Source organism: Hyperolius riggenbachi, chromosome 12, assembly GCF_040937935.1.
Source record: "Hyperolius riggenbachi isolate aHypRig1 chromosome 12, aHypRig1.pri, whole genome shotgun sequence".
NCBI classification, from domain to species: Eukaryota; Metazoa; Chordata; class Amphibia; order Anura; family Hyperoliidae; genus Hyperolius; species Hyperolius riggenbachi.
In genome coordinates, this window is record NC_090657.1 from 67,770,235 (window position 1) to 67,798,038 (window position 27,804).

The 27,804-nt window shown below is 46.6% G+C and overlaps 2 protein-coding genes across 4 annotated transcripts in view; one reads left to right on the forward strand and one right to left on the reverse strand.

Moving 5' to 3' along the window:
* Positions 1-32: 32 nt before the first annotated feature.
* LOC137542176 (putative nuclease HARBI1) lies at positions 33-22,439 on the reverse strand. Of its 3 annotated transcripts, none has more exons than XM_068263901.1 (5): positions 22,360-22,439; positions 13,371-14,428; positions 8,524-8,892; positions 6,706-6,765; positions 33-1,893 (listed from the first exon to the last, which is right to left on the reverse strand). In XM_068263901.1, coding segments are annotated over exons 2-4 (1,128 nt in total). In that variant the 5' UTR covers positions 14,128-14,428; positions 22,360-22,439; the 3' UTR covers positions 33-1,893; positions 6,706-6,763. The 3 variants fall into 3 exon arrangements, with proteins under 3 accessions (XP_068120002.1, XP_068120001.1, XP_068120000.1); XM_068263900.1 differs by lacking the exon at positions 22,360-22,439 and adding an exon at positions 22,254-22,332; XM_068263899.1 differs by lacking the exon at positions 22,360-22,439 and adding an exon at positions 21,704-21,947.
* Positions 22,440-22,504: 65 nt separating this feature from the next.
* Positions 22,505-27,804, forward strand: part of EIF2S2 (eukaryotic translation initiation factor 2 subunit beta) — a 29,092-nt gene continuing 23,792 nt past the window's right edge. The window contains exon 1 of the mRNA XM_068262418.1: positions 22,505-22,689. Coding sequence (XP_068118519.1) covers positions 22,675-22,689 — 15 coding nt within the window. The 5' untranslated portion in view covers positions 22,505-22,674. The remainder of the gene's footprint in view (positions 22,690-27,804) is intronic.

Below are 27,804 nucleotides of genomic sequence, written 5' to 3' on the forward strand. Positions count from 1 at the left end.
AATAAGAATGTGGGACTTAAGGAAAGTCATAATTATGGTTAATATTGTTTATCTAATCAGTTTATTTTCAATCCAGGTACACTTTAAACAAATTCCGTGACTTGAATTAATTAAAAATGCGGATACTTACCTCAGGAGGGGGAATCCACTAGATCCTAATGAGGCTTCTCCCTACCTTCTCAGCCAGCCCGATTCAATGCTGGGATGCTCAAACAGTTAAAAAAACAATAACAACAGAGGCCTGCCTACACAGGCACAGTAGTGGCTTTCCATGTCGGGCTCTGGCGGAAATAGACAAGCCCCATCTAGTCAGCTAAGCTAAGCAGGCACACATGGCAGTGGACCCAATCAGGTGGGGCTATTTCCACCAGATTTCAAGTGGAAAGCCACTACTGTGCCTGAGTGCAGTGCTGACAAGCACAGACAAGAGGACCTTTGGGGGTACCACCACTGGATCTCCTCTGCTGAGGACAGGAAAAAGCCTTTTTAGGATCCAGAGGCTTCCCTCTGCCAAGGTAAGTACCCACTAGGAGAACTTTTTTCACATTCACGTTCACTTAAAGTTCAGATGAAAGTAGGGTGGACATACTCAAAGGAGACCTCTCCTGTTCTAGAGTCCCATCAAAGTCACACGTACAGTATTGTTATGATTAGTCTTACGCAAGTGCTTTTATTGTTGTGATAAAATACATTTCATCACAAATGTCATGTTTCTGCAATGAAGTCCCACACAAGAGGAGGACACATTGAAGACATACAGACAACATGGTAAGGAGGAACTTCATACTTTACTGGCACACTAGAAAATGATGGCTGCTTTTAGTTTGTTATATATACAAAGAGGGGTAACAATTTACAGAGTGACCCAGGCAGGTCCAGTCTCTTTGGTAGGCAATTTATCAGACCTGAAGGGTCTCCCAAGAGGGTATGCCACGTTTCATGGAAAATCTAGAGGCAGCCTGCCGCCTTGTGTCACAGTTTCTTGAAAGGCAGCAAGTTGGTTCTCAGGCTTGGTGGCAGCCCTCTCCAGCCATCGGAGCCCTCTATCACAAAACTAGGATGCAACGTTACAAGTCTCAGCAAAAGATCAAAGGCACAGTCCACTACAAACTACTAAGTCACTTCTCCAGGAGATACACCTGCCAAGTCTCACAAGATCTCTGTTAAACATTGATCAGACACCAGGCAACCAAAGCTTCACTCATTAGTCCCAAGTCCTCCTTATCTTCCACTTCATAGTTCTGCAGGCCAAGTTCCTTATGCTAGGTACACACCATACAATTTTCTGTTAGATTTTCTCTTAGATTTACCTGCCAGATAGCTTTTTTCCATGTTGTAGGTAAATCTAACAGAAGAATCTAACAGAAAATTGTAGTTAGATACACCCACGGGAAGCTTCTTACAATGCTGGCTCATCTGCTGGCCTGGTCCAGAAACGTGGGTTGCAAAGTGTGCTCAAACACTTTCTGATGAGTATGATGACTCTTTATCCATGGCCTGACCTACGAGAGGATCTGCACTGCAGCCTGCTCTCTCACTTCTCCTATGACCATGACAAGTCCATGACCAGTGCCCCCTGCATGGCCCAGGTCCACCTCATAGAGTGCTGCTGAGCCAAGTTCTGCCAAGGATGGAATCCTGCGGTCTGGGAGTCCCTCCTTGGCCTTGAGGGTCACACACAATTTCTTGCAAGGAGAACCAGTGTTCCTTTTACAGTTCCTCTGTTCAATAGAATGGAAGTGTCACAGGTTTGGGATTGGCTCATTTAAGAAGCTGTATTGTCTTGGAAGAATATGTGGTCGGTCAGCTTGGCTGGCTCATCGCTCTAATACTTCTTGGGTACAAACACTACAATATCTCAGTATCAACACAATTTCTCCAAGATGAGATGGTCTGTGGGGAAAAAAAAGAAAACATCACAAAACAGTTCCAGGAAAACATTTCTACCACAATCATAAATGGTTATTTGTGTATCATTTTCTTTTTGAAGTACAGGTCATCAGTAAGGAAGCTGGAATACATTATTCCTACAGCGGTGCTGTAAAGATGAATGTTGGTCTTCAAAAGCATAAAGCAATGATTTGCATAACCTGCCCATTGTCATAAGCTAATCCTTGCTGCCTAACGTTTTGGAGATGTCAATAATGCGCGCTAGCTCCTCGTGGTGAGATCTGGGCAACGTCAAGTAATGAGGTGAAGTATGGTGGGGACTTTGTGCACCTGGTGCTTCTACAGTAGCCATGAAGGCCTGACAGGAACTTCCGAACATGATGGCTAAAGTGAAGCGATGCCTTGTATGTGGAGTTTCTGGTCTCCCATCAGAAGCTTTCTTGGGTGGCGGATCAGGGAACACTGGCAAGATATGGCATGTACTGGGGTAACCCAGGGTCAACCAAAACTAGCAACTCTGCCTTGTGGTGGAAGTTGAATTTGAAAGGCTTAGTGAAAGAACCCCGAGAGAAAATCAGTGAGCCTGGAAGGCTTAAGTGGCAGCCCCACCACCAGGATCGGAGGATCAGGTGCTAAAGGCTAATAACCTACACACCTTAAATCAAATTATTACTGGAACTAACACATGAAGCTACATGATAAAGGTCTTCCAACTCCGTCACCACCACCTATCGGTAGGGAAAGTTCCATTCCAAACCCATCTTTCCCCCCACTCTTTACAAAGGTTCTTAAAGCTCCAGGGCCGATGTCACATGGGGTTTTGAGTCAGGACTCTGTTGTCTTTTTCATAGGGTCCCCCACATGATACAAGTGACACCGCTTCCAGAAGTCCCTACTGGTAGTAGGTGTAGCAAACGCTTTATGGCTATTGGGGGAAGGGGTCTGTTACAGCCAATAACCACCCCCTTTTCCCAGTGTGGGGGAACAGGGCCATGGTGTGAAGGATATGGTGGCTGGCATGACATTATTGGATGCATAGCAGACAAAGGGGGTAGCAGGATGATTAGCTGTCAGTTAAACTCTCTACCATTATTCCCTGTGAGATGGAAGTGTTGTCACAGGATGGGGCGTTCTGTATATGGACAACCTGAAATCAGCATTGGTGGTGACAGATGGAGCAAAGGAGGTAATTTGAGCGCTGGTGGCTCTGTAGTAAAATGGGCGCCAATAAATCCCATATTAAGTCAACAGGGGTATCTGCAGAAGGGTTTTTTAGCTGCAAATGTGGTGCAGTGGGTGGGTGGGGGGTAGGAGCGCGGTTGGTCATAAAAACAGTGAGGGTTCAAGCGAGAATAGGGTTAGATCATACAAGTGAAACACAAGCCCAAGGGACAATTCTGGCCCACAGAGCCATGAAATTTGGCCCACAAGTTAATCACCTACTTTGCATTACGTTTTGCCCACTCTAGACTACCAAGGAAGCTATAATATCAGCGTAGATGCATTTCACGCTAATCTCCTCTCCCAGAACTTGACGCCAACCGGTGTTAGGCGGTCCTGGGGGGGCCACTCTGCGGCCGCCAATTGGCGTTAGGCAGTCGCAGAGTGGTTAAAAGAGAATAAATTTGGCAGCCTCCGTATCCTTCTCGTTTCAGTTGTCCTTTAACCACTTGCCGACCGCGCACTCATACCGCGCGTCGGCAAAGTGGCAGCTGCAGGACCAGCGACGCAGTTCTGCCTCGCCGGCTGCAGGCTAATTAATCAGGAAGCAGCCGCTCGCGCGAGCGGCTGCTTCCTGTCAATTCAAGGTGGGGGGCTCCGTGAATAGCCTGCGGGCCGCCGATCGCGGCTCGCAGGCTAAATGTAAACACAAGCGGAAATAATCCGCTTTGTTTACATTGTACGGCGCTGCTGCGCAGCAGCGCCGTAAGGCAGATCGGCGATCCCCAGCCAATCAGCGGCCGGGGATCGCCGCCATGTGACAGGGGACGTCCTGTCACAGGCTGCACAGGACGGATAGCGTCCTGTGCAGCCCCGATCACCAGGGGGCCAGGTAGGAGAGGGGGAAGCGGAATTTTGCCGCGGAGGGGGGCTTTGAGGTGCCCCCCCGCCAGCCACACGCAGGCAGGAGAGATCGGACCCCCCCAGCACATCATCCCCCTAGTGGGGAAAAAAGGGGGGTGATCTGATCTCTCTGCCTGGTGTTTGATCTGTTCTGGGGGCTGTAGAGGGGGGGGGGTAAAGTGTGGGTCCTCAAGTGGTTAAGGCTTATGCAATTTTCCCACCAGAAAATTCCCAGCTTGTTCCAGCATGTCCAATCTGCCTCCAATTGACAAAGGGATCAATTTTGAAATCAGTACTGCATAAAATCGGTCTCTTTCTCAACCGGAAGCAGATCAGGCATGCTGGCAATTATCGACCCGTCAATCTGATGAGTAAATAGCATGGTGTCAGTGCTGCCAATATCTCCTACTGTTCAAAAAATGTAACTATACTTATGGCTAGCTGCATCCATGTGCTTCAGTTTGCATTCAATTTTTTAGATTAGGGATTAGTGCATAATTTGCATCTGATTTGTATCCAAGGGGTGTATTCAAGTCCCGAGGGGGGCTCTGCATGCCTCTGTTGGTTTCATCTTATTTGCAGCCTAGGAGCGCTGCCAATCTTTTGCTGTTTTTTGAAACAATAGCATGGTGTGTATAAGCCATTATATTTTCAGAGAGGAATTGTGCTGTGTACTGCCATTACCCCAGAGAGGGACGATCTGTTGTTTCAGCATTGGGAAACGGACCACATTCCTGATTGAATATAGGTTAAACATATAGGGCTTGATTCACAAAGCGGTGCTAACCTACTTAGCACGTCTAAAGTCTTTAGACGCGCTAACCAGGGTGCTAAGCAGGTTAGCACCGGATTTCTCAATCAGATCGTGCACTAACTTTAAAGTTTTTACGCGGGCTAAGTCCCATAGGCTTTAATGGGCACTTCGCGCGGTGCGCCCTGTGCTCTGTGCAGTACGCGCATAAAGTTTTACGCGCATAAAGTTTTGCGCGCGTAAAGTTTTATGCGCGAAAAGCTGGTTTAGACGTGCTAAGGGGGTTTTCACAGGCGTGCTAACAGTTAGCACCGCTTTGTGAATCAAGCCCCTAGACTGTTCAAGAGTGGACATTGTGCACGTGTTTATTTAGCCTTTAAACAAGAGTACATTTATTTTTTACAGAGAAATGCATACAAGCAAACACCGGCACAAGGGTATAGGTCAGTAACTGTAGCACAAGTGCTCAGCTACAAGCAATGTATACGTTATGGCCAGAACCACTTCAGGATGTGGCCGGCCAATACACAAAGTGGCTGATTGAAGCGGGCAATTCAAGAAGAACTTACTCCATTTGGACCTTGGCCGGCCAGAAAGCTAGCTAAAAAGAGCCGGGCAAGTCCCGAAGAAAGGCTTTAGTGGAGTGCAGCGGCGTCTGCATTCCCTGGCTCCTCCCCCTGCCTGTTGTCCTTCACCTTTTTGTTATTTGCCCTTACAGTGCGGATGCGCTCATTCACAGATGGAAGTGTGGGCGCAAACTTCCAGTGGATCCCAGCGCTGGATCGCAGGTTTGCTTTAAAATGTATGAAATGTGTACACAGAACAAATTTAATTTTACTGAGTGTAAAAAACAATTTCTTTGAATTTCTTTTTAAAATTGATTTTCTCAAAAACTGTGGGGTCATTTTGAAAAAAAAAAAAATTAACTTGTTCCCACAGAATTAAACTTCACATTTTCAGGCAATTCGTATCAGCAGGTCGTTCGTAAGTCTGTATTTACTTTATAAATCATTAAGGCCTCTTGCACACTACATGCGATTCCAATTTTTTTATACGATCTGATTTTTGATTCCGATTAAAAAACGCAGCCCCATGCAGTACTTTTTTTTAATCGGAATCAAAAATCGGATCGTATATAAAAAAAAAATAAAATTGTGTTTGTCCTTTGTACAATCTTTCCTCACCGTGATTTACAATCTGAAATTGTGTTCCAAAGCCTTTAGAAAAAATACATGCTCTCCCAGAATGCTCAGGAAAGAGAATTCCGCCTAGCTAACCAGCCTAGGCTGTGACATCACTGGGAGGGCCGAGACTTTGGGAAAGTTTGAAGCTGCTTCTTCAAACGTCCCCTATTTGGAAATGATGTGATTGCGATAATCGCCGCTTTGACAAATCCGAAATTGTGATCTTGATGATCGCGATTTCGGTTTAAATTTGATTTATCTTTTAGGCCCACTGGCTGGTATCTGCCTATTTTGGCAGTTAAACTGTTGTTCAGGAAATGCTGTTGAAAACAAAGAAAACCCTGAGAATCTCCTATGAGGAGATGGACTTGCCCAAAACCTGTCGGTTCTGTTAAATTCTAACTGTTTACTTTTTTCGCGATAGTGGTCCTTTAAGAGACTTAGGGCCTGATGCACAAAAGTGTGGTAATACTGCCATGCACAGAAAGGGCACGGCAATACTACTGAATAGCGAGTTACGCAGTTAGCGCAACCCACGGTACTCGAGTAGCATGAACTTTTCTACGGAACTTCGTTCATTAGTAACACGCGTTACCGTAGCAACGTTCACACTACTATAGTACCGAGTGTGGCGCTAATAGCGTAACTTGCGGTACACGTTGCCGCGGTAGTAACAGTAATATTGCAGTGTGCTGTCTGTGCATGGCAATATTACAGTAAGCACATACAGTAAATGTTCTGATTTAGAAAGGAGGGGGTGGGCGGGGATGGAAGTAACGCACAATAGAAAGTTTAAAAAGTAAAAGCTATACTCACCGAAGGGAGAGGCAGGCCTTGCTTTCCCTGCTAGCAGCGTCAGCCATCTTTATTTAGGTTCTGCAAATAAAATGAGGCATATTCATTGTCCACAAATGTGTAGCAAAAAAAATACAGAATTACCGTGCTGCAGGTTCAATTGTTCAGCAAAAGATAAGGTCAATTGCATGCAAGAAAAGCAGTCAAGGCACACCTAAAGTGAGAGGGATATGGAGTTTAGGAAAAGGAGTTGATTTCCTTTTAAAACAAAGCAGATTGCCTGGATGTCCTGCTGATCTTTCATTTATCACTACAAACAAAAGCATTGAGTACTCATTACCAAGCAGCACTCGGCTTATAAATGGCTGCAGGAATAGCCTCCTGGCTAATCTAACGACACAGTAGGTGCATTGCATCTGCAGTACGGGAAATAGCAAGGGCATAAGACGGCCATACATCACATGACCAGTATTTTGGGAGCAAAAAGGGTATTTCCATCCATGCAGGAAATTTGGTTTCCCCACTTTGCATTATGTTCGGCCAACTCTGTACAGGGGAGGGTGGACCACTAAACACCATCAAACTATATAGGGAAGAGAGGGAGGACCGCTAGACACCAGGGAACTGTATAGGAGAGGGGGGGGGGGGGCAATAGACATCAGGCAACTGTATAGGAGAGGGAGGGGGCCAATAGACATCAGGGAACTGTATAGGAGAGGGAGACCACTAAACTCTAGGGACCTGTATAGAGGAGGGAGGGGTTAGATACCAGGTGGAGGGGGAGGGAGGAGCCATTAGATACCAGGAAACTTTACAAGGGAGGAAAGTGGCCACTAGACATTGGTTGAGGTTGGCCTGCCACTTGGTCCCAGTGTTCAATTTCGGTCCATTTTGTATTTGAGTTTCACACCCCTAAGGTAGGAGTTGATTAGTGGTATGCTCTCATAGCGGTAGGTTCTTTTATTGTGGACAGCTCACTCAAGCAATCTTTTACTGTAATGTTTTTGTATCTGTTTCTTCAGTAACATCCTCACTGAAACTGATAGCTGAGGTTAGCGTATTTAGGTTTAGATAGTGGTAGGAAAGCGTTAGGTGTAGGTAAGGAGGTTAGTGTTAGAGTAGACAGAGAGAGGGTTAGTGTTAGATGAAGGTTGGGTTCAGCGATAATAGATATCACAATTATCCAGCGTACAACAGTAGTATATCGGCAGCATTGCCAATATTCTACTAGTGGCTCCACCCAATGCACAACTTTCCCTGGACTACAGGCGCAGCGCTGCAAGGCTAGAGTGCTATTCACTATGAGACTGTGCTGCCCCTATGCCACACCATGCTGCAAGCTTCTCCTGCTTTCTGCAATTAAAATAAAGGTTTTTACATTCAGGGAATGTGTGGGAATGCTTTCAAATGTTCTTTTATGTAACTAAGAGTAGTCACAGAAATTTTAGGTTTTGGAGTAATCCCACTTTAAAAGGACAACTGTAGTGAGAAGGATATGGAAGCTGCCATATTTTTTTTTCCTTTTAAACAATACCATTTGCCTGGCTATACTGCTGATCCTCTGCCTCTAATACTGTTAGCTACAAACCCTGAACATGCATGCAGCAGATCAGGTGTTTCTGACATTATTGTCACATCTGACAAGATTAGCTGCATGGTTGTTTCTGGAGTGATTCAGACACTACTGCAGCCAAATAGATCAGCAGGGCTGCCAGGCAAATGGTATTGTTTAACAGGAAATAAATATGGCAGCCTCCATATCCCTCTCACTACAGTTGTCTTTTAAGCTGTTAGCAGACAGAAGCACACGCCCTGGAGAATAGAGTTTGCTATACTCACAGCTGAAGTGGGATTTGATGAGCTCCGCCCTCTTTTTGAGACCGGCTTCAGAGGAAACCTCATCATCAGCGGGAGGGCCCTCCTCTTCTGGCGGAAGGCTCTCGTCGATGTCCTGCGACACTCCATGCTTGCAGGCGAGGTTATGTAGCGCCGCACAGACCACTACGAGTTCTGCAACCCTGGCCGGAGCGTACTGCAGCTTCCCGCTTGTGCAAGACAGGGACCGAAAGCGGGATTTCCACACCCCGAAGAGACGCTCTATGCACTTCCTGGTTTTGCGGTGGGCACGGTTGTATCTCTTTTCAGGTGCTGTTTCTGGAGAAGCCAGCGGGGTCATCAGCCAGGACTGCGTCCCGTATCCTGCACTTCCTGAAAAACACAGAAATCACAAACCAATGTAATCCAGGTGGATCTGTGCATGCGTAGAATGCTCCCGGCCACAGGAGTATAATTGTGGAGGTGCAGTGCTTGCCGCATGTGCGCATTAGTCTGCAATAGAGCCAGTGATGGACTCTAACTGGGGTCACAGAGGCAAAACCGAGCAGATGTGGAGGGCAGCGTGGGACGTCAAAGACTGTGTTGGGCTGGAAGAGGAACAGGTAAGTAAATGTCAACTTTAGTCCTTCACTTAAAGAGACTCTGAAGTCTCCAGAAAATGAGGTTTTTACTTTAAAAACCTCATTGACATTAATGCCCCTCTTAAAACGCCGCAGAACCGCGGCTGAAAACCCCCTCAATCACCCCAAACTCACGGGGGTACACGGCATCCAAAATCCACAACTTTCTTGGTTGTGGATTTTGCTGCTGCCTCTATGCGCGTCAATCAGCGCATATCTCCGCCTCTCCCCCGCCCCTCTCAGTGAAGGGAGACTGAGAGGGACGGGGGAGAGGCGGTGATTCGGGCTGATTGACGCGCATAGAGGCGGAGATGTGCTGCCTCTGTGTGGAAGGAGCCCGGAATGTACCCGCGTGAGTTTGGGGTGATTGAGGGGGTTTTCAGCCGCGGTTCTGCAGCGTTTTAAGAGGGGCATTAATGTTAATAAGGTTTTTAAAGTAAAAACCTCATTTTCTGGAGACTTCAGCGTCTCTTTAAAGGGACCTGAAGTGAGAGAGGGATATGGAGGCTGTCATACTTATTTCCATTTAAATGATACCAATTGCCTGGAAGTCCTGCTAAGCCTCTGCCACTAATACTCTTAGCCATAGACCCATAACAAGCATGCAGATGTTTCTGAAAGAAATCTGACTAGATTAGCCACCTGCTTGTTTCTGGGGTGATTAAGATACTACTGCAGCCAAAGAGATCAGCAGGAATACCAAGCAACTAGTATTGTTTAAAAATAAATAAATATGGCAGCCTTCGTATTCCTCTCGCTAAGGGCCCTTTTCCACCTGCAATCGCTAGCGTTCACGCTGAACGCTAGCGATTGCTGAATCGCAAAACCGGCGATTCTCCCGACGTTTGCGGCCGCGATGCTATGCTATGCACTGCATAGCAAAATCGCGGCAATTATCGCTCCGCCGCGCGTTCGCGTTCCCGACAAAAGCGAATCGGGGTAGTGGAAATGACCTACCGCGATTCCTATGTTAAAAAGCAAACCGTAGCGATTGTAAAATCGCTAGCGGTTTGCGGTTTTGCGATTCAGCCAGCGCAAACGCGCTGGTGGAAAAGGGCCCTTAAGGTTTTCTTTAAAGAAAATCTTAAGTCTAAAAATTAAAAGCAGTTTAACTACCCTGCGGCTTCTTGCAGCCCCCTACAGTCATCCTGTGCATGTGCCGTCCTTCTGGGACCCCCCAATCACCAGTGGCAACCCCCTCAAAGCTGTCCGGCCACGTGACTCCTCACCGCGTCCCCGCACACGGCAGCGTTCTGTGCATGTGCAGTACGGGAAATTTCTACCGCAAATGCACAGAACGCTCCCGACAAATGGAGCGTGATCAGGGAGCATGCCCCTCGGGCTGCACAATCCGCAATAGCCTGTGACTGACCACAATCGGCCAACTTTGAGGGGGTCATGGCTGCTGGCTGGAGGGTCTCGGAAGGACTGCGCAGGCCCAGGATGACTACAGGGGGCTGCAAGAAGCCACAGGTAAATTAAACTGGTACTTACGTATTATTCTGTCGGGAAAGTTTGGCAGCTTTTTGTTAAAGTTCTCCTTGCTCCCCCAGGAAGACCTGACCATTTTTGGAAAGCTGAAAGTCCCGGCTTTATGTTGCACCAGGTCCCGAGTCGGTATGATGCTCAGTTCTCAAGTTATGGGGTTTTGAAGATGGGTGTCCCCTGAACTTGGCTGCAGAAAGTGCAATTACAGAAGTAAGAAGTAGTAAACAGCACACCTGGTAGGTCTTCTTCCTTCGCAGCATAAATCTGTGTCTTCAAAACTGATGTCAAGTGCCCTGGGTCTCTCATTACAGATGAAGGAGCAGCGCAGCTATGCACCCTCGTCTCCTCTGTTTTACTGGCATGGGCAGGAGACTCAATTCCACTGTGCTATCTGCAGCAAAGTGCAGGGGACACCCATCCCCCCCCCCCCTAACTTGGGAATGGGGCATCGCATTGACTCGGGACCCAGTTCAAAGGAAAGCAGAGACTTTCAGCTTTCCAAAAATGGTTAGATCTGGCTAGGGGATCAAACAGGACTTTAACATAAAAGCTGCCAAACTTTCCAGACGGGATAATACATAAGTACCATTCAACTTTTTTTTTTATTTTTATTTTTTTTATAGCTTTTAGGCCTCTTGCACACTACATGCGATTCTGATTTTTTTTAAATGATCCAATTTTTGATTCTGATTGAAAAACAGTACTGCATGCTGCTACGTTTTTAATCGGAATTAAAAATCGGATCGTATAAAAAATTGGAATCACGTGTAGAGTGCAAGAGGCCTAAGGTACCCTTTAAGGACTTGATTTTTAATTGTCTTATTTACTGATTGTTTTATTACTGAATGCTGACTGTAAAAGAGTTTTGATTTATCGACATGAATAGCCTAGGAAGTGCAAAAAGGAAGCAGTGTTTGATTGACACACAATTTTGTACATTATCCAGCTGTACAAAGCTAGCTGGGGCTGTGTTCCTTTCTGATAATCAGATTTCTGAATGAGTCTGTTCAGACATGTAACCCTTTAGCTGCCAATTTATTTGAGCAAATTTTTTAATTTATTTGTTACATTTGTTTGCTGCTAAATAGTACTGCTGTAATGTGTATGTGTGGCCACTTGTCACTAGAGGGCAGCGTGACACAATAACAGAGCACTTCTGCTTTCAGCTTCTGTATTCTCTGCTAGCAGATAGATCAAAGCATTCCAAGAGTTTACAGCACAACGAGTTTTGCCGACTTATGTCAAAAGCAGTGCACTTATCTCCACCGAGATAACTCTATTGAAGCTGCTAATGGGTTAATGGTGAGGAGTGGTAAAGGTGGCCATACACGCATAGATCAACCCTTTCTCTGATCTGAATCTGAGAGGGATCAAACCTATCCATCCACACTGCCAGCCCTCCTCCCCCCTGCATAGCAACAAAATGCCTGCAGGCTAGTGATACATCTGTACAACCTCAGCATTGCAATGTCTCCCAAAGGATCTAGAGCCCATCCCAGCTGGACAACATGCCATGTACATGTATACGGGGCTTTAGGCCACATTAACAGTGGTGCGTTGCGGTGTGGCATATTGGCCGCATTGTAACTGCACTGCAATATACTGCCTATGCGACATTCCCAGAATGCACTGCAGTTTAATGGTGTGCTACATTATTATTATTATTTAGTTTGTATATAGCGCCGACATATTACGCAGCGCTGTACAGTGTATATATATATCTTGTCACTAACTGTCCCTCAAAGGAGCTCACAATCTAATCCCTACCATTGCCATATGTCTATATTATGTAGTGTAAGTACTGTAGTCTAGGGCCAATTTTAGGGGGAGCCAATTAACTTATCCGTATGTTTTTGGAATGTGGGAGGAAACCGGAGTGCCCGGAGGAAACCCACGCAGACACGGAGAGAACATACAAACTCTTTGCAGATAGTGCCCTGGCTGAGATTCGAACCAGGGACCCAGCGCTGCAAGGCGAGAGAGCTAACCACTACGCCACCGTCCTACACATCCCAGGGCACTGCATAAAGCGCCTTACCACAAAACGTGCGCGTTTATAGTGACATACTTTTAGTGGCGCTATTCTACTAAAGTACTACTTTAGTTCTGTAAGCACTTGATAAAGACCATTTGGGTTGAAACGTTGTGCTGTCGCACTGTGTTACTTGCAAATAAATTTTGGCCAATTGGCCTGAAATCCAGGTGGAGACCCAGTCTTCTCTATTGTTACTTTAGGGGACCCAGCAGGAAATCTCATAGGGAACAGTTCTCCAATCACAGCACCCTCTTCCAGCACAAAGTGTTGTGATTGGCCAAATAGTGTCAGCGGACTTTACTACAACACATTGTGTAGGAAGAAAAAAAAAAAAAGTCTTGTAAAAGTAATACCTTTTCTACAACCTATTGGAAACCTGGCAGTTCGAGAGGGTGCTGTCCAACCAATCACATTAGTGGAATTTCCCTATGAGGTTTTCTGCTGGGTCCCCTAAAGTAGACTAGTGCCCTTTTTTTATTGACTGTATGTAATGCAATGCATGGAGAACGTGTGGCGCAACTTTCCCATTGCGCCTCTGTAAACCTAGCCTAATGACAATTTTTTGGGAGTGATTACAAATAAATGTGGAAAGGTAAGGGTTGGTGGAAAGTTTGTCCTTGCAAACAACTCTAGTGTAGATTATGACTAAATGGAGAACAAATTTACCTTCAAAGCAATACAGTAAGCACCAAGTGATAATGACTTACCCACAAGCCAGCCCTCTGGCATCTGTCCTTGCGTAAACTTATCAAACAGCGCCGATCGGCGCAGGATATAAGATTCGTGGCAGCTGCCCGGAAAAGCGGCATTGACGCTCATAATGCGAAGGTGGGAGTCGCACACCACCTGCACGTTAAGCGAGTGGAAATCTTTCCAGTTCCGGAACATCTCCTCCGACTCGCGAGGGGGCGTGAGCGCGATGTGGGTGCAGTCGATGACTCCCAGGCAATTCGGAAGACCGGTCAGCTGTAAAAAGTCCTGCTTCACTTTCTGCCACTGCGTGTTGGACGAGGGAAAGCAAATGAGTCTCCGGGAGTGCTTCAGTATGGCCTCCACCACCTGCTTGAGGATTCTGGAGAAGGTGGGCTGACTCATGCCAATAAGGAGCGAGGTGGCCGGCTGGAAGGTGGCATTTCCCAGAAAGTGCAGGACTGCCAGTAGTTTGGACATCCCGGGCAATGCCCTGTTCCGTCTAGTCCTGGGTTCCAGGTCCTCCCCAACCAGTTCCAGGAGTTCCTGGATGGCAGGTCGGTTGAGACGGTACCTCTTCACCACCTCATCCTCCGGCAGCTCCTCTAGGAGATAGGCTCGTCTCCTGAACATACGGGGCTGCCTGATCCTCACTTGCACAACATGTAGCTGGTCTCTGTCCTCTGCATCAGCAGGACCTTGCTGAGCCTCATCGCTGTTCACTTCAGCAGGAGAAAGCAGCAGGATGCCCCCTTCATTTTCAATGAGGGCCATTTTCAATAGTAAATATGCCCAGAGGCCTAAGAGCACAGAGCTGTCTCTGTTCTCTTTCTCTGAAATATAGGCTGGCCTTAGGAAATGTGGGCTGGCTACCTGACATCATCAGCATGCAGCTTGTACAGTGTGCTTACAGGGACATTTCCCCCTGTTTAGCAAAGCTCTGTTAGCCTTCCAAGGCATTTGGTCACTTTTAGATGATTTTTTTCAAGGCAATATATTTTGGGAGGAAATCTTATGAAGGTTTTAGCTAGATCCTGGTGAAAATGCAATTCACACGGCTTTATAGGTCTCAAACCTGAAGAAGAATAGACAAGAGGAAAAAAACAAACAAAAAAAATATAAAAATGCTTTACTAATAACAATAATAATCATTGTAAAAAGCGAATTGCATTTCTCCACTTTGCAGAACTACAGATGCAAGCATGCCTATCTATTAATAATGTGTAGATGAAGAATTCTATATATTTACCTATAATACCTGGATTATTTAAAAAAACGTTCTTTAAATCAATATTTACTTAAACAAATAATCAAATGCAAATTTCTCCTTTTTTCTATAGGCAGTTTGAGGTTCCTTAGCCAGTAAAAAAAGAAACCCGGTGAACATAGTTCCTAACTGTCCCTTTTTCGAAAGGGACAGGCCCTCTTTAGGAACCTCTTTTTCGGAGGGACAGTCCCTCTTTGGGAACCCCTTTTTCGGTGAGACTGTCCCTCTTTGGGAACCAAATCCCTCTGTCCCTTTTCTCCCTCATTTGTCCCTTTTTCAGGACTTATGTGATTAATACACTCTAAATGTTATTTCTATGTATAAAATGTATATATTTTTAATTGTTAAAATGAAGAATAACTAATGATGATAGCGAGGACCAGTGTGCTTTAAATTATAAAACTGCATATTTTGCTTCTGAATTCATTTTGGTATCAGTGACGAGGGGTGTGGCTGGGGCGTGATTAGGGGCATGTCTTAAAGTGTCCCTCTTTCTTATCTCAAAAAGTTGGGAGGTATGCCAGTGAATTTTTGTTAAAAATAGCATTCAGGCTACATTCACAGTGGTGCGTTGCGGCATAACAACTGCATTGTAATTCGGCTTGCTGCACTGCAATGCACCAGCTATGCGACATTCACAGTGTGGAACAGTAACAGCGAGGCATACTTCATTGATATGCTTTACTGTACACAATGCAATGCGTGAATAACATGCAGCACTATTCCGTTGTGTTCCTACTGTTACAGAGAACGTAACACCCACTGTGAACCCAGCCTTAAATGACTCATGAGGTGATTAAAAAAATAATTTTATTTACTTACCTGCAGGGCCGGCCCGCTCATGAGGCGGGGTGAAACATTTGCCTCAGGCGGCAACTTCAAAGGGCGGCACCCGCCCGGGGGGGGGGCCGGCCGCCGAGCCGGAGGGGTAGCGGGCAGGTCGGGGGTATTGGGCCTAGCGGTGGGGAGGGGGGTCGGACCCCCCCTCCCTCGCCTGGGTCCCCCGATCTGCGCTCCCCTCCAGCCTGTAATTAGTAAGCTGCTGCCAGATCGTAAGAGGCACGGGCGGGGAGGACTCACCTTTTCCGCGTTCCAGCGAGCGCTCCACTGACGTCACTTCCTGCATCGCCGCCCCCCGGGGGGGGGGGGGGGCGGTCGGCGGCAGCAGCTCTGCTAAATTTGCCTCAGGCGGCAAAAAGTGACGGGCCGGCCCTGCTTACCTGGTGCTTCTTCCAGCCCCTACAAGTCACATGTGTCCCTCACCACAGCTCTGGTCTTCTCCCCTCTCCCGCTGGCTGCCTCTGAAGATCGCCAAGCCCTGGATGGGTCGGTGTCTCTGGCGTATGCGCGGGCTTGTGCCCGTGCACCCATGTCACCAAGAGTGGTACTACTGTGAATTTCAGCAAAAAGTTTGTGAACAGGCAAATCTGGGGAGCCACCAATAGACTTCAATGGGCAGGTGACTTTTAAAACCTATAGGGACTGTTTCCGGCCAGAAAAAGTGATGGGAAAGTTGTTTCAAGGGGCGTAACACCTGGACAGTGGTATGCCTGAGGGAGATCCATGACAAAAGTCCCACCAAAAGTTACAGAGTTGACGCAGAGTCGGGTTTTAATCTCTAAAGGGCAAAAATCACAGTACATTCCTAAATTTGTGGAATTAGACAAGAGAAGACAAATAACATGTAACATTTATATCGTAACATTTATATCGTAACAATTATATCGCGCTTTTCTCCTGGCGGACTCAAAGTGCCAGAGCTTCAGCCACTAGGGCGCGCTCTATAGGCAGTAGCAGTGTAAGGGAGACTTGCCCAAGGTCTCCTACTCAATAGGTGCTGGCTTACTGAACAGGCAGAGCCAAGATTCGAACCCTGGTCTCCTGTGTCAGAGGCAGAGCCCTTTAAAACGTCCGGCATGCATATATGGCGATAAGGTAGTGTAAGGGTTAGGCCCGGTTAACAATGACAGACGAAACACTGCGTTTTAACGTACCGCAAACAACCGTAAAGAGCTTTAGTGAAAACGTCAGGTGAGCAAACACTGATTCTGCACTGAGGCCTTATACAGGGGGCAGTGATCAGTAGATACTAGATGCCAGTAGTGGTGGTGAAGGATTATTGCGTTATGGTCGGTGTACGGGACACAAAACAGCAATGCAATAGCAAGAAAAACAATGTACCAGCCCTAAAGAAGCTGTTCAGGACAATGTGGTAGCAGCAAAATTCTGCACAGGCCTATCTAACGCTCTCCCTGTCAGCAGCTCACCCTGATTTGCCTATCACAGAAGCCAAACATTCTGCAAAATGGCTGGCGTGCTGGCATTCTGATAGGTGGTGGTGGTGGTGGGGAGCGGTCCGGGTGGATGGGATAGCTGATTGGCTGCCATGTGTCTGCTGACTCTGGGGTGAGGGGTACATTTTTGGCTCCATTATAATGTATAGGGGGCAGGTCAAACACGCCTAGTGTTCGCCTGATGATGCGAATGCAAACACCCCTTGTTTGCAGCAAACTATTCATCCGAAGAACTGTTCAGCAGGGACCCTGGGCTGGCGGCTGCGAGCGGAGATGCTGCAAGGGACGTGTCGGCTGCAAGGGGCTGGAGAAAGCCCCGGGTAAGTAGATCGGGGAGGGGGGCAGTATTTGCTTGATGACTCCTTTGAAGCTTTGGCAATCCGGGACAGAGGCAGCACACACACAAATGGATAAGGTGCAAATGTTCATAGCTCCCTCATGTTTTGGAGGGACAGTCCCTCTTTGGGACTCCTGTCCCTCTTTCTTCCTCATTTGTCCCTCTTTCAGGACTCGTGTACAGAGCTTTGTAAATATATGTATTTTATCTACTGAAAATTGTGTTTAATTGACTCTAAACTTTATTTCCATCCTTTAAATTGATATATTTCTTATTTTCAAATGTTAATATGAAGGAAAATGACAGAAAGGACCAGATTGTTTTTAATTATGAAACATATTTTTCTTTGGAAATATTTATGGTATGCGTGACTGGGGGAGGGGGAAGGAGTGTTGGGGGCGTGAATAGGGGTGTGGCTTAAAGCGGATCCGAGATGAAAAACTAACTATAACAAGTAACTTGTCTATATATCTTATCGAAAGTTTAGATAGTTTGCACAGCATATCTAGCTGCAAACAGCTTCAAACGTTTATGATTATTTATTCCTGTTGAGGGCAGCCATGTTCTGTTTGTCACATTGTCACAGGCTGAGGGCTGGAGATGCTATCAGCTTGCCCGTGTGTAAATTCAGTCCCCTCTCCCCCTCCCTCCTCCCCTCTGCCTCTGAAATCAATGGCTAGTAACCTCCTCCTCCTCCTGCCCAGACTGAGCGCCCATAAGCCCTTGCTACAGTGCCAAGGCACAAAAGGAGCTGTGGGCGAGGCTTGTTTAGTTTATAGGGAATATGAATATTAAAACAAAACAAAAAAAGTATTTGGCTTGAGGAATACCCTATAAACTATATGAAAGGAACACAATTATGCAATGAGTAAAAGTTAATCTCGGATCCACTTTAAGTGTCCCTCTTTCTGATCTCAAAAAGTTGGGAGGTATGAATGTTAAGACTCTTTTTCACTGCATTGAAGACAAGGGAGGTACACCAGTGGTTGAGGATTTATCAACCAGGTGGATCTCTCCCCCCCCCATACACTAGCTGATCCAAGGCTGACACAATCATTCAATGCCATCATCTAAGAATCTTGGAATTCACAGCTGACAGAGGCTCCCTATGCTGGATGATTTATTCTATTTGGCACTGCTATTGGCCTGATGAAGCGGTCTGAGACCTGCGAAACGCGTTGCCTGTGCTAATAAAAATCTTTCAGATTCATTACTGAGATATTCATCATTGAGGTAAGCCACCTCATATGTTCTATCGTTTTTAAGTTGATTTTAGATGCTTTTATCATATCAGGGCGCCTCTTTCCCTTGTTGTTGCTAAGTATACCCCCAAACATACCTTGTCCAAGGGGTGGTGATAGACCACTAGTGGAGTCCCCACAGTGGACTCATTCCGCCATTTTTTCAAAAAGAGAGCCATCATCCAGCTGGTTCTGGATAGGACCACCCCGAGTGGAGTCAGGTTTATTGTCTCCAACTGCTTCCTGTGGTTGGTTGCCCCCTGCAACCTCCCTTTGTGAGTAGTGCTTTTATTTATTTACCTACCTCCATTGCGATTATTGACGTATTGCACTACTGGGCTCCCGTCTTTTGTCTCCTGTGTCTTTTTCTACAGAGTGCTGAACCACCCCTACTACATTTTTTTTAATTACTGACACATCTAAGTTATACAGGTTCTGGGGCTATTTGCACATAATCAGTGCCTTAACTGCATCTACCTAGCCACAAAACCTGTATAATTCATATGTGTCAGTAATTAAAGGGATGAGTTGGCAACACTGGCAGGGATTAGAGAAAGAATATGACAGCTAGCAGAGATTTGACATGGAATGTGACCGCTAGCAGAGATTAGAGATGGAATGTGACCGCTAGCAGGGATTAGAGATGGAATGTGACCGCTAGCAGGGATTAGAGATGGAATGTGACCGCTAGCAGGGATAAGAGATGCAATATGACCGCTAGGAGGGATTAGAGATGGCATGTGCCCACTAGCAGGAACTAGAAATGGAATGTGCCCACTAGCAGGAATTAGAAATGGAATGTGCCCACTAGCAGGGATTAGAGATGGAATGTGCCCACTAGCAGGGATTAGAGATGCAATGTAACCGCTAGCAGGGACTGGAGATGCAGTGTGACTGCTAGCACGGATTACAAATGCAATGTGAGCACTAGCAGAGACTGGAGATGGAATGTGACCACTAGCAGCGATTAGAAATACAATGTGACCGCTACCAGGGACTGGAGATGCAATATGACGCCTAGGCGGGATTAGAGATGGAATGTGCCCACTAGCAGGGATTAGAGATGGAATGTGCCCACTAGCCGGGATTAGAGATGGAATGTGCCCACTAGCCGGGATTAGAGATGGAATGTGCCCACTAGCAGGGATTAGAGATGCAATGTAACCGCTAGCAGGGACAGGAGATGCAGTGTGACTATTAGCAGGGATTAGAAATGCAATGTGACCGCTAGCAGGGATTAGAGATGGAATGTGCCCACTAGCAGGGATTGGAGATGCAATGTTCCCGCTAGCAGGGATTAGAGATGGAATGTGACTCTTATCAGGGATTGGAGATGCATCGAGCCCACTAGCAGGGATTACAGATGAAATGTGACCGCTAGCAGGAATTAGAGATGGAATGTAACTGCTAGCAGAGATTAGAGATAGAATGTAACCGCTAACAGGGATTAGAAATGGAATGTAACCGCTAGCAGAGATTAGAGATGGAATGTGACCGCTAGCAGGGATTGGAGATGCAATGTGGCTGCTAGCAGGGATTAGAGATGGAACGTGACCGCTAGCAGGGATTAGAGATGCAATGTGACCGCTAGCAGAAATAAGAGATGGAATGTAACCGCTAGCAGAGATTAGAGATAGAATGTAACCGCTAACAGGGATTAGAGATGGAATGTGACCGCTAGCAGGGATTGGAGATGCAATGTGGCTGCTAGCAGGGATTAGAGATGGAACGTGACCGCTAGCAGGGATTAGAGATGCAATGTGACCGCTAGCAGAAATAAGAGATGGAATGTAACCGCTAGCAGAGATTAGAGATGGAATGTGACCGCTAGCAGGGATTGGAGATGCAATGTGACTGCTAGCAGGGATTAGAGATGGAACGTGACCGCTAGCAGAAATAAGAGATGGAATGTAACCGCTAGCAGAGATTAGAGATAGAATGTAACCACTAACAAGGATTAGAGATGGAATGTAACAGCTAGCAGGGATTAGAGATGGAATGTGACCGCTAGCAGGGATTGGAGATGCAATGTGACTGCTAGCAGGGATTAGAGATGGAATGTGACTGCTAGCAGGGATTAGAGATGCAATGTGACCGCTAGCAGAAATAAGAGATGGAATGTAACAGCTAGCAGGGATTAGAGATGGAATGTGACTGCTAGCAGGGATTGGAGATGCAATGTGACTGCTAGCAGGGATTAGAGATGGAATGTGACTGCTAGCAGGGATTAGAGATGGAATGTGACTGCTAGCAGGGATTGGAGATGCAATGTGGCTGCTAGCAGGGATTGGAGATGCAATGTGACCGCTAGCAGAAATAGGAGATGGAATGTAACCGCTAGCAGAGATTAGAGATAGAATGTAACCACTAACAAGGATTAGAGATGGAATGTAACAGCTCGTTATTTGCAATGTTTGCCTCTGAAGAAGAGACCATTCTTAAGCAGCCCATACACTCAGCCGATTTTCTGGCCGACCGATCGATCCCGATCGATCGATCGATCGATTGCAAATCGGTTGGCCAATCGACCGATCGACGGCCGATTTCGATCGATTTCGATGGATTTCCATCGAACTTGCAGGGTGGAAAATTTAGGTCGATCTGATGAGATTGCTTATCAGTTTGCATTGGCCTTAATGGAAATCTGATGGCAAAAAAATGCCATCAGATCGAATTTCAATAGATTTCAAACTGAAATCTATTGGAATTCTATCCTGGTAAAAAATGTTCTAAAAATGCATCAGATAGATCATCAGATGCATTTCTTATCTATCTGCTGCCAATCTGACGAGTGTATGGGCACCTTTAGTCACGAAAAATGCGTCAGGCTGCCCGGCTCTGTATAATGATAAGTAACAGCAGCAGATCACTCCTTGCCCTATATTTTTCAACATTAACCTGTGTTGGTTTGTACTATAATATCCCATGCCTGCCTCCTCGCATTGGCCTGCAACCCAACCCCCCCTACACACACACGGTTTCAGAAAAATCTGGTCACTATACATGCATGCCAGTGTAAAGGACATACAAGGAAAAAAAATAAATGTAATCTTGGTACTTTTCCGTTAGCCGGGCGCATCCACTAGGTGGCGTTAATTACTATACCCTCCAAGCCGCCATGGATAGTAGGGAAAGATGTAATTCTGGTGGAGTTTTATCGCCACCTAGTAGATACGCCCGGCCACCGGAAAAGTACCGTAATTTTACTTACCTGGAGCCTCTTCCAGCCTCTAGAAGTCATTTGGGTCCCTAGCTGCTGCTCTGGTCCTCTCCAGGGGTCCCTAGCCGCCGCTCTGGTCCTCTCCAGGGGTCCCGCTGTCAGCCGCTACGGATCGTCGACCCCCGATGGACAGGCATCTTCTGTGCATGAGCGGCCATACCCGCCCACTTAATCGGGAGCATGTATGTGCCTGTACAGTACGCTCCCGGGGACCTAGGCATGTGCTCACACAAGGCAGAAGCACACATGCGCAGAAGACGTCGACCCATCGGGGGTCATCGATCCTTAGGCTGCCAGCAGGACCCCGGAAAAGACTTGAACCATGGTAAGGGACTCAAATGACCTCTAGAGGCTGGAAGAAGCCCCAGGTAAGTACTGTAAAACTACATTTATTTTTTTGGCCTGATAAGTCCTTTAATGCAAATTGCATGCAGCATGACATTTTAAAAAGAAAATGTAGAAATACGATGTGTATTATTCAGCTTAGAGTACTATACAAAAATATTGACAGCATAAAAGCAAACTATAGGCAACATCTAACCCATCAAAATCATGCAAATGGGTGAGCAGCTATGCCTGGCCTCAGCAGCATCACAAAATGAAACACTGCCCCTTCTTCCACCCCAAGACTGTGGACTTAGGACTACCTCTCCCATGATGCACTGCTAGGACGCAACTGCTGATGCTGGAGTGTTGGTAGAGCGCTGGGCACAGGCGTGGGACTACCCTACCCGTGGCACATTGCGCGGACGCACGCTGTACACGTAGCTTAGCTGGAACAGTGTGCTGGAGTGGAGAGTTGGTGGAGCTTAGTGCGCAGGCGCAGAGCCGTGTGGCTGGCTGTGTAGCTGATGTAAGAGCGGAGACGGGGAAGCGGTCACACCGGACAGCGGAGGCAGCTGAGACTCGCGGATCACACCTGTACTGAGGCAGCAAAGGCGGCGCCGACACTTGCCGGCATCATGTCTGGGGACGAGGTGAGTGAGGGCGGAAGTGGAGCACGAGGTGCCGGCCGGGACATGTGGGAGGCCCAGGCCTGCGGCATGGCGGAGAGGGCAGCAGCTTCCGCGCCTATGAGAGTGCCAGGCCTGCCCAGGGCCCTCTGCCCCTCTAATGGTCACATGATTGCCCAGCGCTGGGGATCTGTATGGATCTGTATGGGCTCCTTCCATCCAGCTGTGCTGCTAGCAGTGTGTGTTCCTTATGTAGTATCCCTACATGCTTGTTCTCTGTATGGGCTCATTCATAGCAGCCATTGCTGGGACAGTAGAATCCAGCAATGCCTCATAGACTGAGCAAAGTAGTTTCATGTCTAATAAATGGTCATACACAAGCACATAAAGTATACTATAATACTGTGTCTTATTTCAGCCAATAATTGGAAGTCATTTTTTTATTTTCAATTTTTCAGCAAGTGAGCACAGACCGTGTCCAAGCTAAATCAACATGCACAGTGCTCAGTATGCATAGACTTGCATCAGTAATCATGCAACAGCTTGTACAGTAAGCTTAGGCGGCTCTCAACAGTTAATATAGGTACAGTACTGATAGTGTGCTCTGCTATCCACATTTCTAAACAGCCTGGAGGATATAGTAGTGTTGCAGCCATGCACAAGCAAGTCATAGATGACAGGCAATTCCCTCAGTAATCAGGCAGCAGGTTACACGGGAAGCGTAGGTCTCACTGGTTGGTTCTTTTGAGGTAATCCATGCAAGCCCAGAGTAGTGTGCAGATAGCAAGCAGGCTATAGGTGGCTGCCAGACCGCCCACCGATCACGGCTCAAGGGTTTCCGACTGACTTATGATGCATTTGCCCGCCCACTTTTTGCTATAGCCGGGTACAGAATACCGCTGGTGCCAAAAAACAGGTTTACTATAACAGAATTGGATTAAGTCTATGTTTACTATACCAGAGTTTACTCCCATATAATTATAATGGTGCTTGGCAGGGAACCTGGATATTTAGTTCACTATAATGAGCTTATACTGTATTAGCATATGATCCTTATGGGATCAGTTATATCAGCCATTGCTGTAATTAGTATATGATCTGTATGGGATCACTCATATCAGCCATTGCTGAGATCAGTGTGTGATCTGTATGGAGTGACAGCGTATGATCGTTGTCCACAGTATAAAGGTATAATCTGCATAGACCTATATGGGATCAAGCTATTCTGCATGCTGTGATGATAGCAGTGTGTGATCTCTGTGGAGGAACTTTATGCTTGTATATCTACGGCCCAGTGCACACCAAAAACCTCTAGCAGATCTGCAAAACGCTAGAAGTTTTTGAAGCAGATTTCAGAGCTATTCTAGGCATGTTTCGAGAGGTTTTGGTACTTATCCGTTAGCCGGGCGCATCCTCTAGGTGGCGACAAAACTCCACCAGAGTTACATCTTTCCCTACTATCCATGTCGGCCTGGAGGGGGAATAGTAATTAGCGCCACCTGCCGGATGCGCCCGGCTAACGGATAAGTACCAAGGTTTTCTAAACATGCCTAGCGTTTTTGGAGCGTTTTTGTGTAGCAGATAACAAATATTGTTACAGTAGAGCTGTTACTAAACAGCTTCTGTAGCAAAAACGGCCGGAAAACCGCTCTGATCTAGCGTTTTTCAGAGCAGTTTTCCACTTTCCTATAGTTTTAGGCAGAAACTCCCCAGAAATCTAAAAAATGCTGCAGCCCCCGAGTTTGGGTTTCTGGAAAAAAAACGACCTGCTCTGGTGTTCGCTGTCCCATTCACTTTCATTAGCCAAGCGGTGTTCCCCCTGCAAGCGTTTTAAAAAACGCTTCCGCTCTGGTGTGCACCTGCCTTACAATGGATCTGCTTGGACTTAATCGTGCCAGGTAGTGCTTTTATCAAGATGTAATTCCCTAGGGTTGAATAAAGTTGGCATGGGCTTATTGTAGCGGGTCATACAGATACCAGTATGTAATTCCTGTGGAGTGATTATGTACTTGTAGTCTGCAGAGTCATTGTTGGGCACGTACAATAAGCCAGTGCAGGTAACTGCATGTAATCACTATGGAAGAATGTTTTGGACTTGTGTGGGCTCTTTCCATCAGGAGGGACTGATTGCATCGTATGATCTTTGGAGCTAGTATGGTTTACAAGAAAGTCCATAGGAAACAGTTCTCCAATCCTAGTAAGTCTACAGCTTAAAACATTCTAATTGGCAGAATAGTGTGGGCATATTATTAATACAACCTATCTGAAGCCTAGAATTCAGAGAGGGTGCTGCCCATCCAATTTTTTTTTCCCATAAAACCAAGCTTTATTTTGTCAGTGTACAAGAAAATCTCAAATACGGACACACCTTTGCAGTATTGAAATAAAGACTTGGTTAAAGGGAACCAGTAGTGAGTAAAATTATTTAAAATAAACACATGACGTAGCTGCAAATGAATATTACATACTTATCTCACATCAGTTCCTCTCAGAAGCTCACCATTTTTTTCTTACAGTGATCCATTCCAGTTCTGACAATATTTTGTCAGAACTGAAATATACCAGTTGCTGTCAGTTATAGATCAGCAGCTGTCAGTTACAACTGAATGTGCAAGATAATGTCCATGTTTCCCTGTGGCTCAAGTGGGTCAAATTACAGTTTAATAGTGTGCTGACCAGGAAGCTGTTATGGTGTAATGGCCATTTTTAAAATGGAGGACAGAGAATTCCATTGATCAAAGTGGCCAAATGGGTCGCAAAAGAAGATAAAGAGATTTAGTAGACTACACGGGAGGTAAGTATGACCCGTGAATGGTTATTTTGACTTTTTATTTTCAGTTCAGGTTCTCTTTAAAGGGAACCTTAACTGAGCTAAGAAAAAAAAGTTTTTGCCTGGGGCTTTCCCCAGCCCCCTGCAGATGTCTTGTGCCCGTGCCTTCCCTCACCGATCATCCGGTTCCCCTGCGGGCAGCTAGTTTCGGTTTCAGCAGTACGCATTGTGTTCCCGATGCTGTTGCCGTCCTCCGCAGGCGCAGAATGCGTGCAACACATACCTAGGACGGCCACAGCGGCGGTAGTGCGATCGGGTACGCGCGCGGCCAGAACTGCGTAGACGCACTTGCCAGCAACTAGTCAATCCCCAAAAACGTAACTAGCTGCCAGTGGGGTACCGGAGGGTCAGTTTGAGACAGGGCAGCTGCAGGGGGTTGGGGTAGGTGAAACTTTTTTTCTCGGCTTAGTTAAGGTTCCCTTTAACCATGAAAACATCCAACAATAACAGTCAAAGAAAAAACAAAATACCGTAGAACGAGCATGTTTAAGCTCACCAGAAAGAGCAGATTATTCATATAAAGGTAAGTTATATGAGGACAGGATATGGTATTCCAGAAATCAAACATATTTTAAGATTAGTCACCAGTCAATGGCTCTGGACAACATGTAGAAGTGTGGCCACTGCTGTGCAGCCCAGCTCTACAGTTGTGTCCACCGAGATGAGATCCACAATGTCCAAATCCTTTCCTATTTGACAAGTGCACCCCTGCGCTTTCTAAAAGGTAAGACGTGGTTTACCGCCGCCCGGATACAATCACTGCAAGTAGGAACCATGGCTGTAATCCAGTGCTTGGTTAACAACTTCTGCGAACTACTATGTAGAACTTCCAACAATAAAAGCTTGGTGTATTTACCCGATAGGGTGTCGGGAAAAATTCAGAGTAAACTTCGTTTAGGATTACACTCAATCACAGCCCATGTGATCATTCATAAACTTTACCACTTGTTTACAATATAAATTGACAATAGGACATGCCCACATTAGATGAAAGAAGGTTCCCACATCAACCATACATTTAGCGCAGTGTGAGGGGTAGCCATGCCTGAACTTAAAGAGAACCCGAGGTGGGTTCTAAGAATGCCAATTGCACACAGAGGCTGGGTCTGCATATACTGCACAGCCTCTGTTGCTATACTGATCCCCCCCCCTGCGCTCTGCTCTGCTCCCATAAATCATATGTCAAGCTGTTGACACACAGTGTGTCGCAGCCAGCTGTTTACCTCCTGGATCTGTCACTCTCGCCGCTCCCCCGCCTCCTCCATAGCGCCGGCCCGCGTCCCTTCCCTCCAAACAGCGGGGAGGGAAGGGAAGCGGATGGGGACCGGTGCTATGGAGGAGGCGGGAGAGTGGCGAGAGTGACAGATCCAGAGGTAAACAGTTGGCTGCGACACACTGCGTGTCAACAGCTCGGCGTATGATTTATGGGGGTCAAGCAGAGCGCAGGGCGGGTTGTGGGGGGATCAGTATAGCAACAGAGGCTGTGCAGTATATGCAGACCCAGCCTCTGTGTGCAATTGGCATTCTTAGAACCCACCTCGGGTTCTCTTTAAAGAGAACCTGAAGCGAGTCTAAATTCACTTTTTAACATGCAGTCATGTTAACAACTATAACCCCTGCTAAAACGCCGCCATCCTGCGGCAAAAGGAAGGGTTTATACCCCCAAATACCCCCTGCAAAATCCAGGACTTTCTTGGTCGTGGATTTTGCTGCTCATGGAGGCAGAGCTATGAGGTGCAGCTCTGCTTCCATGGGCGTCAATCCACCACGGATCTCTGCCTTTCCCCGCCCCTCTCAGTGAAGGAAGATTGAGAGAGGCGGCGATCAGCCGGGATTGATGTGCTAAGAGGCAGAGCTACATAAGCTCTGCCTCATTCAGGAAGCGCTCCCCGGAGTTAGGAGAGGGGATTTGGGGGGTATAAACCCCTCGTTTTGCCACGGGATAGCGGCAGTTTAGCAGGGGTTATAGTTCTTAACATGACTACGTGTTAAAGTAAATTTAGACTCACTTCAGAGTCTATAACAAACTACATTCAAATATTGTACTTAGGGGAAAGACATAATATATAGCAGGGGTCCCCAAACTTTCTCGGTCAAGGGCCGGGTCAACATATTTCAGACTGCTGGGGGGCCGGAACATACATAAAATGTTGAAAAACATTACATTGAATCTAGGTATTGATTTAACCCCCCCCCCCCCCCCCATCATGCCCGGAAGAGAACTCCCAGCAGCAGCCATTCAGTCACGCCCGAAGAACTTCTTTGTGCACCAGACAGAGAAGCATACCCAGGTGACAACCTGTCTTCCA

What these genes read in the sequence shown, in the direction of transcription:
- LOC137542176 (XM_068263901.1), bottom strand. Translation starts at nt 14,127, where the DNA reads ATGGCCCTCATTGAAAATGAAGGGGGCATCCTGCTGCTTTCTCCTGCT. An exon ending in GCCAGAGGGCTGGCTTGTGG is followed by an intron (nt 8,893 to 13,370) that starts GTAAGTCATTAT and finishes TGTGTTTTTCAG; the next exon opens with GAAGTGCAGGATACGGGACG.